This window comes from Typopeltis vanoorti, chromosome 6, assembly GCF_054136105.1.
Source record: "Typopeltis vanoorti isolate ZY-2024b chromosome 6, IOZ_Tvanoo_1.0, whole genome shotgun sequence".
Taxonomy (NCBI): Eukaryota; Metazoa; Arthropoda; class Arachnida; order Uropygi; family Thelyphonidae; genus Typopeltis; species Typopeltis vanoorti.
In genome coordinates this window covers 24,808,015-24,821,240 of record NC_143554.1, presented here as the reverse complement: position 1 = coordinate 24,821,240, position 13,226 = coordinate 24,808,015, and the positions used below count along the sequence as shown (strand labels likewise).

Below are 13,226 nucleotides of genomic sequence, written 5' to 3'. Positions count from 1 at the left end.
TATGTGCACAAAATGTAAAACAGTTTATTAAGTCTATACAATTGATGTAACCTTCTGCCATGTTTTCCACCTGTTTCCAAATTTGTGGGAGCCACTGGATACCATCAGTAGATATCAGTGCCTGTTGATATCAGTGATAGAGTGACGTACGACTTGATGGACCTCGTATACACATCACAAAACTGAGGAGTTCTTTGATTTTGGGGAACAAGTCAAAGTTGCAAGGACTCATATCCAGTGAATACAGAGTATATTCCAATACTGCCCATTGCCACCTGTTCAACATCTCTATCAACAATTACAACACATGACTTCATGCATTGTCATGCAGCAAACATGGTGGAGAATCTGTGAAAAAAAAGAAAAAAAAAAGATCACTTCCTCCTTAAAGCTGGATGCATATTGTGCTCCAGAAATCATTGATAGTACTGTGCATTAACAGTTTGCCCTTATGGAATAGTATGATAAAGAATGACACCTTGAATGTTGTGACTATCAGCATGACTTTAACTTTGCTGGGTTCCTGGCAAAGGTTTTTCAGTTTGGGTGATCTTGAATGGCACCATTCGTAAGATTATCTCTTCAGTTCTGGCTCATAAGCCCTTGCCCAAGTTTTATCAATGGCTACAATACAATTTAAGAGTACATTCCCTTCATTTTTGTATTGTTCCAGATGGAGGCCAGCAATGGAATGGATTGGGATGGAGGGGGAGTGGTTGAGACTGAGAATATATATGAGGTATGCAGTGATAAAGCTGATTGGGCAAGGGCAGGTGGCTTGGATAGGATTGGAATAAGCTGAAACTTTGCACATACCAGGCCTCTCTTTTAGGATGTGCCAAACACTTGGGTGGTTTATTTCAATATCCTGGGCCAACTAGCTTACAATCCATTGTCAATCAACTACAATCAGTATGTTCATCTAAAATGAACATGTTGAGAAATATGCAGAGTGATATGTTGAAAAATAGAAAAGGAGGTGATGGATGACTTGAATAGCAGTGTATAGAGGTTTCATTATTAGAGGATTGGTTAATGAGAGAATCCACAAGGTCTGCTTTCCAGGAAGGGGTAATGAGATAATTCATTCTTTGGATATGAGGAGGAAATGAGCTACAGAGTTAGTGGTGGCTGTGGGAACAAATGATTTGGGTCGACATAAGGAAAATGTAAGGGCAGATATCAGGAGGTTATTGAGGAGAATGAAAGATAACATTATATTGGGAAAGCTGTCAGTGTGTTGCTGAGGTATGACGAATGATGCGTTGAGACAGAGAGTAAGAATTATGAATGGTATGCTGGCAGTGCTGTATGACGAGAAGGGAGTACAATTTTTGGACTTCTGGCATGTATTTGAAGGAAGAATGGAATTATACAGAAGTGACGGATTGCAGTTGAATGGCTAACAAAAAAAAAAAGAAAACAAAAAAACAGGAATAAGAGTGAAATGAAAGATTTGGAGAGTGGAATGAAAGAAACTGAAGTGCTTGGCAGTGGAAACAGTAGTGGTGGTGTGAGAGATGAAGTGAGAACTGGAACGCAAAAGGAATGATGAAATGGAAGGTGCTCGGGTAGATGTGGTGTTGGAAGTACAGGGGGGGGGGGTCTGGAAAGGTCTGTTAAACACTTAGAACAAAAATGATATTAAAGCAATTGATATAACCACAAGAAAGAACATATGAGGATATAAGAACATAAGTTACCTTCATAACTCTGCTACTAGTATGTTCTTTTTTGTGGTTATTTATATCAGTTGCTTTAATATAATTTTTGTTGTAGGTGTTTATCAGAACTTTCTTGACCCCTCTTGTAGTAGAGAAAGTGTGTATGGAGATGATCAGCCTAGAAATGGAATAGATTGGGATGTGAGGGGGGAGTGGTTGAGACTGAGAGACTGAGAATATATATGAGGTATGCAGTGATAAAGCTGATTGGGCAAGGGCAGGTGGCTTGGATAGGATTGGCTATAGACTTAAAATTGAATTGCTGTGTTTATTTACAAATGCCAGGAGTATTAGAAATAAGAGAGTTGAAAGTGTTTCACTGACTGAGTTTATTCATCCAAAAATTGTTGGATTAAGTGAAACAATGTTGAATGAAGATGATATCCTAACAGGAATAGAAATGGAAGGATAGCATTTTTCACAAGAATAGAAGGAACAAAGGGAGGGAGGTCATGAGGTAGACATGAAAAAAGGAAATAATTTCAGTAATTTTGAGGCAGTGAGGAGGAGGTTGACGGGAAGAAATATTTGGTTGAATGTTACTATTGGCCTGGGATTGTGAGGGAGGTATGAGGAAATGTATGAGCTGCTTGGTTTAGTGAACAAGAGAAGGGTGATTATTATGGGAGAATTTAATTATGGCAGTATAGATTGGAATGAAGAGATAGTATTTGTAAATGAGGAAAAAACTTTTTTCCAATAAGGAAAAAAAGTTCTTAGGCAGTGTGTAAAGGAGGGCACATGAGGATTGAGAGTTTTAGATCTGATCATTTCATCAGAGGATGTGATTGTAAGTGGGATTTTGCACTTCCCTCTGCTTGATGAGAGTGATCATGAGGTGATCAACTGGGTTGTAGCTAGCCATATGAAGACTTCTGCAAGGAAAGGATGTATGTAGAATTAAAAGGCTGGTGATTACGATAAGCTTAGGAGACAGCTTAGAGCAACAGCATGGAACGAGGAATTGAGTGAGAAAGAAAGAAATGCTGCTTGGAAATTGACAAAGAAATATTAACAGCATTAATGTGTGAGTGTATTTCAAAGGCCAAAAGACTGTATAAGGTAGGTGCCAAATGCATGAATAAAGGAATACATATGATCTGGAAGAAGGTACTATGGAGGCAGCACATGAGGAATAATGGTAATAATCAGTTCCACGAGGAGTATAAGACTAGAAGACTGACTTTGTTTTTAAGGAAAACAAAAGTGCAGTATTTTTTCCTTCTGCATTTTAAAAGTGCAGTATGAGCAGAAATTAGCAAATCAGGCCAAAATAAACCTCAGGAGATTTTTCAATATGCGGCAAGTAGAAAGAAGAATAACTATGTCAAGTTGATGCTAATGAATGAAAGTTGGAGATTAGTTACTACTGCAGAGGTTATGGTTGAGATATTCAGTGAGTAGATCACGGTTGTAGAGAATGAAATGAGAAAGGTCTTAATGGTAAGTGAGCAAAAGGTACATGAAGAGTTAAGCAAGATGTTATATAAGATATTAAGAGTTAAGTAAGGTGTTAATAAGGCAGTAAGGCTTGATGACATTATCACCATGTGTTTTAATGGACTTTTCCATCGAGTTAACATTACCCTTGGCCTATCTGTTTAACAAGAGGCTTCCAACAGCACAAGTCCCAAAGCAATGGAGGGAAAGTAAAATTGTTCAACTTCACGAAGGTGGTGATAAGGCTAAAGCAAATAGGCCAATCCGGATATCTGAAATTGTAGTTGAGATATTATAGTTTTTGGTAAGCAAGGATACAAAAGTGGATTAATACCACTTGTATTCTTTGTGCTTGTCAGCTTGGGTTTGTTAAAGGGAAGTTGGTGTTTTACCAATTTGTTTATGTATTATAAGAAGGTAATGAATGTGTTTGACAAGGTAATGGCATATGCAGTGGTATACTTAGAGTTTGCAAAGGCTTTTGGCAGATTGCCACACCAGAATTAGGTAACTAAACTGGAGCAGATGGAATTGCATGTTACATTGCTGAGTTGTATATACAACTGCCTCTCAGATAAGCAATATGTGTATGGGGAGCAGCATTCCAGAAGAGGAATGTCACTGGTGGTGTTCTACAGGAATTTTTTTTATGTTGGACTTATAGACAAGAGATTGGCTGATCCACCTATAGTGTGTTGGTACCATGTATGGGGAGAGAATTAGCAAACATGGAACTTGTTCACATTTTATTTGAAGGTCTGTGCATTGTATTCCTCGGAACAATACATTGGAGGGAAGGCTATTCCAAAATACATCACCAGTAGGAATGAAGGAAGAGAAACTTGTTCTATGAGTATGAAGTTTGACTGTGAAGGGCTGTTAGGTGGTAGTATATGCACTTCCCTCCACTTCCATCTATATTTCCAAAGCCCATGGAAATATAGATGCCTGTGCAAGATTGATTGGAGTGAGCTTGGTAGGAGATGAGTCTTTAATCAGTCTGACTTCTCTATTCTGTATTGCATCAAATATTTTTAGGGAGCTCTTTGTCGCACCTCTCCAGATGTGTGAGCAATACTCAATGGATGGGTTGATTTGAATGAAAGAGGAATGCTAATGTTTTTGATACTGAGGAGGCAGTGGTTGCAATGTGTTTATGCCAAGAGAGAGAGTTTTGATGTCAAGATAATTCCAAGGTGAGCGAGAAAGAGAGAGAGAGAGAGAACTCTCATCTTACCTAGAAATTTAGGTGTTGTCCTTTTTATAGTGGGTCCTTTTTTTTGTTAGAAATAAGGCAGAACTGTGTTTTGTAGGCATTGAAATACACAGTTATCCAAACCCTGTCAACAACTGGTTTGGAAATCTAGGCTTGCAGAGCTTGTTACTCTGTAAGTTGTGGTGGTTGTTTAGTGCAAGATTTGATAAGTTAAAATGTACTGTACTATTGTCAGCAAAGCAGTGTATTGGATTAGTGATCAACTTGAGCAGGTCATTGATGTACAGAAGAAAAAAAAAAGGTGGGTGAGAGGGCAGAACCTTGTGGAATCCCATCATTAGTTGCATAGTTAGAAGATCAGGGAACCATCAACCATCGCATGAAATATGCATCTAATGAGAAAATTGTGGAGTTGTGGATATGCTGAGAAAGTTTGAAGGACATTTACTTTCAAAGAGAGGAAGTCAAAGAGTTCCGAGTGCTCGGTAGAATTGGGAGTGTGATATAGATACATATGAATTGGATAGAGTGGGACAGAGAGATTTTCAGCCAAGTAGATCATGACTGGAGATTCTAAGTTGAATGCTCTCTGGCACAGTATATCAAAGCAAATGTATGCACAAATGCTGTCCTTGAGCCAAAAAGAGTCAGAGTATGTATTGGGAAAGTTCAGATGAGTAGTGCATGGAGAGTCTGAAAGTTGGGTTTTGCAGACTGGAGGCAGTGAGCACTGTTCAGGTTAGAACCGAGACCATGTATATTTGTAAAGTGGATCTGGAAATCTCGTGGGGTTTGTCATTGACTGAGTGAGTCATACACATTTTCTGTGCAGTACTTGATTTTGGTTTTTCAAGTGATAATAATGCTTGATTTCTGCACTAGAATTCCTCTTTTTTAGTTGATGTACAAAGTTTCATCACCACTTTATTTTCTTCCAGTTGTTTGTGAAGCCATCAGCCTTGTTCACGCTGAATAAAGGTATGGCTAGGCTGGGCTCATACATCATTAGGAAGAATCGACTTTGAGGTTGTTCACAGCCATCATTAGTCTGATCAGTCACTGATTTGTCACAGGTTATTCACTAGTCACAGGAAAGTTTTACCATCCCCATTTTTTGTTCTTATGCCGGAATGATGGTAACTGGTGATTTTGCTGCAGTTAAAACGAGAATTTTCCATTAGCTTGGTGATGATTTCCTTCAGTATCATTGTTTTTGGTGTTGAAACTGAGAATAATGGCATTATATTTTTTGTTTTCGGCCTCACTCAAGTTGTACCTGTTGACATGATGAGGCCAGGAGCTAGCTGGTATCGGTGAAAGGTGGTTTTTTGTCTAACCACTGATTGTGGATCTGTTCTAGCTTGGCTTCAATTAATTTGATTTTGCCATGGAAATTTTCTTCATTCCAAGCTTTCAATACATTTTTCTAAGTTCAGGAGCTGTTTCACTGAAGGGAGGCACGGTGAGTAGAAGAAAGGCTGGTTCAAGTTCACAAAAAATTTGTATGCCAATTTGTCAATTTTTATGCACTGAGCATGAGGCCATTGGTGATAGAAATCACATCAAAGGCCTTTTTTTGCCATCTGAATCTAGTCATTGGGCTTAAAAAAACCACGAATTTGCTTTTTACATTACACATTAGCAAGCACTTGCATGTAGCCTATATTATATATTAAAAAAAAAAATTAATCAAGACTGCATATGTGAAAGTTGATAGCATCATTGGATTTATTGGTACTTATGGATTCCTCTGTGATATTAATCTTTTGGTGAATTATGCTGCAGTTTCACTCGGTGAAATTTAAGTAGGAAATCACTTTTAAATTATAAAATGTGGAGCACACATTTGACTTATTCCAAAGTGCCACCTCTTTTGAGGACCATTGTTATTTAATTTATATATTAATGATATTGGGTTTGTTTTATTTGGTGATATACAACTGTTTGCAGATGATGCAAAGCTGAGGAGAGTGATCAGAATCAAGCAGGTGTTGTGGCTTTGCAGGAGGAACTTGAATAAATTATATGAGTGGGCAACTACAGATTCGGAAATTTGGTAAGCAACATTGGGATGCAAAGTATAGTGTGTGATGCGTCTTTTGAATCCATGTAGGTTTAGTGTTAATAATAAAACAAATATAGTTAATTATTATCCTAGGCATGTTTTATCTCAAAGTATCAGCAGAAGATATTTGATATTCTTTGTAGGTATTAAATTTATAAATTTATTGACACATAAGCACTAAGATTTATAAAATTGATTTATAAATTTAATAACACTTGATTTATTCATAAATCTTTGAATAATTATGCTAACCTTCATAAGTTTTATGATTGTCAGCTTTTTTTCAAGGTATAACCCACCTGAAAAATTGAACTTGCTTCAGTATTTTACAAGAAATAAATCTACACAAGAAATGTTTGCAGTGTGACATATTTTGATCAGAAGATAAAGCAACTTTTAAAAGGGCAAGTCATAAAATTTATTAAGATTAGTGTAAATGGATTAAGGACTTATAAATTTTATTAATTATTTATTATAATTAATAAAATTCAAATCATCACCCATATCATTTAAGCATTTTGGTTTGGACTATTTATGTTTCGTATATTGTAAATAACATATGATGCTAAAAATTCATTCAGAAGTATACAGTATTTTATATCAAGAAATCTTTATAGGGAGGTGTGAAGGTTTTGGTTACTGGACCATGGTATTCAACTTCATCACCCTACACCATTCTTTTTGATGGAGTAAGTGTTCCAACTACTTTAGTTCAGAGTGGAGTCCTTAGGTGTTATAGTCCAGGTAAGACATTTCTTTAAAAAAAAAAAAAATATTTATGTTTATGAATTTCATTTACTAATGATTATAAAAAAATTGAATGGCATATGATAATATAATTTCTCATAATTATGAGTTACAAATTCATACATCTCTAATACATAGATATGTACTGATTTAAATGCCTTGACTAGTGTTTTGACATTTGTCAGAAACATGAAGACACTGAAGTGTTAATTTGAGTAATGCACTTTATTAGTTTAAGGTAGGTTAATTGTTATATAGTGGAAGCAAAGCATTTGCAAGTAGGTCTGGTGGATAGAAAAGTAGAATTGTAGTTACACACACACGTGCGCGCGCACGCACGCACGCACACACACACACACACACACACACACACACACACACAATGTCAGAGAGAGAGAGAAAAAACAGATATTTGTCTCATTCATCACAGTCATAATCTTGATATTTTCCTTTTCTTAGCTCTCTCTGAAAATAAATCTGATAGAACCCATGAGATTTTGTTTTGTCCATCCATCTTCACGCAAATTATTTTTAGATTCTGACTGGGCAGATTTTATTTAAATTCAGTGCCTTTTAGAATCCTTATCAAAATCATCTCAATTTTTATTTCATTTTGAACATTTTCAATACCCCAGAAGATACGTCAGAATTATTCATAATGCAATAATAAACCTTTATCTGATTAAATTTGGCAATACAGAAATATTTAAAACAAGCCCATGTTATTTCATTTTAATTTTAGTTTGATCTCTTTTTTTTTTTTTTTTTTGCAGAATTTGACAAAACAACTCAAACATAAATGAATAATACAGGTAACCCTCATATAACATGAATGTTAGGTTCCATAGAAATGCAACGTTATATTATTATTATTATTATTATTATTATTATTATTAAACAAGACCTCATGGAGTCAAAGACTCATCTAGGAGGTCCTTTTATCTCCCACACATCTCATCATACCGGGTCTTAAACACATTCAAACTCCCTGTAGACACCACACTCTCAGGCAAGGCATTCCAATCATTCACAACTCTGCACGAAAAAAACCTGCCTCTCACTCCCCTACTCACACCCTCTTTATACAGTTTCCAGGGATGACCTCTGGTTCTCCCCTGATCTCCCACTATTCTCTGTAGAACTTCTCCACCATTGATCCTATAACAACCCCTTACCAACTTGTAGGTCTCTATCATATCTCCCCTCTTCCTTCTCTCCACTAGACTCTGCAAATTACATCTTTTCAATCTTTCCTCATACTCGACATTCCAGAGGTCAGAAACTACCTTAGTCAGTCGCCTTTGGACCCTTTCCAACATCTCTTCATCCTTCTGAAAACCAGGTGACCAAATCTGGGCACAATAGTCCATGTGTGGCCTAATCAAAGCCTTATACAATGGAACAAGAATCTCCCTACTTCTACACGTCAGGGTCCTCCTCATCATTCCCAGAAGTCTTTGTGTTGTCTTCACAATTTTGGCGATGTGTCCCCTAAATTTTAGATCCTTATCCACTATCACTCCCAGATCTCTTATTTCGTCTACTTCCAACAATATATTCTCACCAAGCATAAATTCTGCATCCCATCTTTGTTTTCCAAATTTTAAAACCTTACATTTTGCAACATTGAACTCGCATCCCCATTTGCTTGCCCAATCACTCAATTTATTCAAGTCTTCTTGCAAGGCCACAACATCTTCACTACTCTTTATGGTTCGTCCCAACTTTGCATCATCTGCAAACAACTGAATATCTCCATCCAAATCTTCGCCAATATCATTAATATACAAGTTAAATAGTAATGGCCCTAAAACAGATCCCTGAGGCACTCCACTAGTGACTTTCCTTTTCCTGGATATTGCACCCCCATACACAACTTGTTGATACCTATTAGATAGCCAGTCTCCAATCCAATGCACTAATCTAATATCCAACCCCATCTGCTCTAATTTGACTGTCAACTTATCATGAGGTACTCTATCAAAAGCTTTTGCGAAATCCAAGTATATTACTGTGTATCCTTCTCCTCTGTCCAAGGAAGCAGTCACTTTATTGTAATAAGTAAGTAGATTACTAAAACACGACCTCCCTTTAGCAAATCCATGCTGTCCATCAAAGATTATACCATTGTTGTCAACCCAACTCTGGATCCTAGTTCTCACAAGCTTCTCCAACAACTTAACCACAACACCTGACACACAGATAGGCCTATAGTTTGATGCTTGAGTTCGATCACCTCCTTTATGAAGTGGCACAATCTTGCCCTCCTTCCACTCTTTAGGGACTTGACCAAGTGCAAGACTCGTATTAAAAAAATATGTCAAGGTAGGTGTCAACTCTCTGGCACATTCCTTCAGAATACGCGGTGATATATTATCAAGTCCCACAGCCTTATTTACATCTAGTTTACTCAACTCTCCAAACACCTCTTGCTCACTTACAGTCAGTCTCTCCTCCCCATCATCAACTGCTCTTAATCTCTCCATGAAGTCACATTCACAAGATTGAAAGATCTTTATGAACTGCTCATTAAGTATCTCCACCACACATTCTGCAACAGCTGTCTTTATACCATTTCCTCCAATCAATGTCATCCTTCCATAATCATTATATAAATCGTGTTATGCAAGACCACATAGAAAAAGTAAGGTTATGTTCTGAGATGGTGTTTTTTTTTTAATATATATATAAACAATGACATATACAACAAAAATAGAGTTTTATTTAATTCAGGTAATTCATATAAGTTAAGAAAGCATATAAACTATGAAACAAAATACAGTATAAAATTATAAAAGCTACAAATTGTACATGCACAATTTGAAATTTTTATTTAAGTGTAAAGCGTGTTGCTCGCATACACGAGCAACGTACTTTGCACTTACTATTGACCCAGAAATAACACTGTTTAAGATTTTATGTTCATTTTGTTTGATTGTTAGACTTGTAGATTCATTTAAATTCAAAGTACTTGCAACTCATGGTTTTTCTCCACTTTTCAACCGATCCAAGATTTTAACTTTTCTTCGGGAGAAATTAATTTTCTTTTTAATGTTGTTTTTTACCCCCTTTGGTTGCAGTTTTTTTAGTGGCCATTAACTATAAAAATAATTTTTCATCATTAAAAAAAACATTACTTATTATGTATGTAACTCACCAGAAAATAACATGCTCAGCTTGAGACTAACAAACTTATGATTTTTAATGCACTTTCCTGCCAGAAAACGAAGACAATTTTCCACAATAAACACTTTATATGGTAAACAGTTAGCGCTACACAAAAAAAAATATGTACATTCGTACTAAAGGGTATATTTCCCTGAATATAAACTTTCTACTTATAACTACATGCGCGATATGGGCAGACAAATTTAATGAAGATAAAATTTGGTTTTTAAGTAGTGTGGTGAAAAATATATGAAAAGATAAAGGATTACTACAATTTGTAGACCGCGTTTTATAAGTACCACGTTATACAAGGGTTACCTGTATTGCAGAGGTCAAATGGAATTTAATTGTGATTTATTATTTATATTATATTTTAATTTGAATCACACCCACTAAAGGTTGTAAATTTACCTATCAATTCTATGGATAGGCTGAGGATTAGATAACATGGCAAACCACATCTAGTGACTAAATGTTATACTTATTTTATTGCTACTTGAAGAATTGAGTAAGTGGGGTAGTAGTGGTTTCATGCTGGCGATAGAAATCATCTACCACCTGAATGCAAACATCTATCATAATTATAATAAATTTAGTTTAATCCTTTATCCAAGTGTGAGCAAACAAAGTTTGTGCCTGAAAATATCTTCAGGACTGGTGTAAGGTAGTACAACACCGGGCAACTCGTAGCAAAGGTGGACCAAGCTAACATCACCCCTATCTCAGTATCTCCCATAATGCAAAACACATGTATAAAGTAATACATTAAGGGAAGGGCCACTACCCAGACTAGTTTCGACCTTTATTGAGGTCTCTTCAGTGGGAGCCAGGCCCAGAGTGGAGATACCAAGCAGAAGCAAATGCAAGGTCATCTTTACCTATAGGAGTTGCCAAAAGGTGCAAACTTTGTTTGCTCACACTTGGATAAAGGATTAAACTAAATTTATTATAGTCTAACCAAGTGAAAAATAAACTTTCAACATCTATCATAATTGGCCATCCTGGTTGCTGAGTCTATTTTTAGGATAAACATTAAAATTTGTATAGTTATTTCAAGTCTAGTTCCATTTGGACCATTTCTAGTAGCAAAATAAACCCTCTAATGCCTTCTTGGCTTCAAAGGGAGTAAGCAAAATTTCTGTTATTATTATTATTATTATTATTATTAACATCAGACCTCCATAGTCAGAGACTCATCATGGGAGATACACACTATCACATACACAAAGCTTATCAAGCCATGTCTTAACTCATTCATTGTGTCTGCATTCAACTCAGGCAATGCATTCAACTCACTAACCATTCTCCATGCAAAGAATCTACTTCTCACTCTTTGCTCACACCCTTCCTATGCAGCCTCCATGGCCTCTTGTTCTACTCTCCCCTTGATCATGCCTCATAGGAATGAGGCATGATCATGGCCCTATACAATGGAACCTTCTTTCTTCTAGCATTATGTCCCAGTTGGTGCCAGGTCTTCTGATTAATTAGTTTTGTCTGCTTCTATCATGCAGACCCACTCCTTCATGGGAAAGTGTATATATATATAGTTGTATGAATAAATGTATGCAGGTGAAAGGCAGGTACAAACATCCATCCCCCATGGCAAGATTTGAATCGCCATCCCTTTGGCTGGACAGCAGATACTAACCACTCAGCCAGGTCAGCCTTTGGTTGATATATCTACTGTTTCCTTATGGTAACAGATGACACAGATTGGATCTTTGATGTTCAAGTACTTCCATTTGATAGTATTGACTGGAAGGTGCCCATATGCAATTCTCCAAGCAAAATCCCTCCTGTTAGGGTATCCTTGGAACTTCAATAAGTTATGAAACAAAGTGTTGTTGACAACAACACTTTCAGTATGACTGAATCTTGTTTTTACATTTTTTGTTGCACTGAACTTATAGTGCACATATGAGTGAAACTGCTGAAGCTCAGCTGAGAAATTAGTGTTCAAGTCCTCTGGGTAAGCATCAATCAGCTTTTGACAACACTGAGAATACCTTTCAATTTCAGTAGATGATGAAGTCACTGAAGTAGCATTATGTGGCACATCACTTAGAAAAGAAAATCTCTCTCTGATATTTCTTTGTATATCTCTCCTCTTCTTCTCATCTCAGTTTCAAGTTTATTAACAATTGTGTAAAAGGTGGTGATACAAAATTTATCTCTGGCATTCAGATATACTTCTGGAGCATCTCCATCATTGGGTACCTTCTTTCTGATACGTTTGCAAGTTTGAGCTGCCTTGTAATCAACATCTGGTAGCACTTCTTTTGTAGCTGCTTCATATCTTTCAAATTCATTTTGTGAAGTGCACAGTTGGTCAGCTAATGATCCATAACGATCTGCACATGTTTTTAAGTTGAAATCCTCATTCTGTAGAACTTGGCTTACTCTATGAAAATTTTGCAAAATCTCATCCCAAAAATTAACAGAAAAAAAAACATAAAAACGAATTCTAGCTCTTGCATCTTATTTGCAATGTTATCTGCTTCTCTTCTAGTGTCTCCCTTTTGTGATTGGTCTTCAACTATACAACCTAACGCTTCTAAAATTTGAAGGAAAGATTTCAAAATTGCTGCTGTTGCCATGGCATGTGCCTCCCATCTGGTATCAGAGGGGGATTTTAAGACATTTTCATTTTTAATACAACCTTTAAGAATTGCCCACCGGCTGGTTGAGTCTGAAAAAAAGATATAGAGCAACCGCACTGTAGAGAAGAAATTAACCACCTCTTGACAGCAGTCAACAGCACTTCGACCTACCAAATTTAGTGAATGAGTTGCACAGGGCACATACATAGCAAACTTGTTTGTTTCTAAAATTTTTTGCTGCATCCCCTTATAACACCTAGACA

At 36.5% G+C, this 13,226-nt stretch overlaps 1 protein-coding gene across 3 annotated transcripts in view; it reads left to right on the top strand.

Moving 5' to 3' along the window:
- Nucleotides 1-13,226, top strand: part of LOC150105342 (calmodulin-binding transcription activator 1-like) — a 1,067,501-nt gene that overhangs the window by 722,169 nt on the left and 332,106 nt on the right. For all 3 annotated transcript variants that reach the window (XM_090394729.1, XM_090394728.1, XM_090394730.1), the window contains one exon: nucleotides 7,063-7,189. In XM_090394729.1, the coding sequence (XP_090250855.1) occupies nucleotides 7,063-7,189 (127 nt within the window). The remainder of the gene's footprint in view (nucleotides 1-7,062; nucleotides 7,190-13,226) is intronic.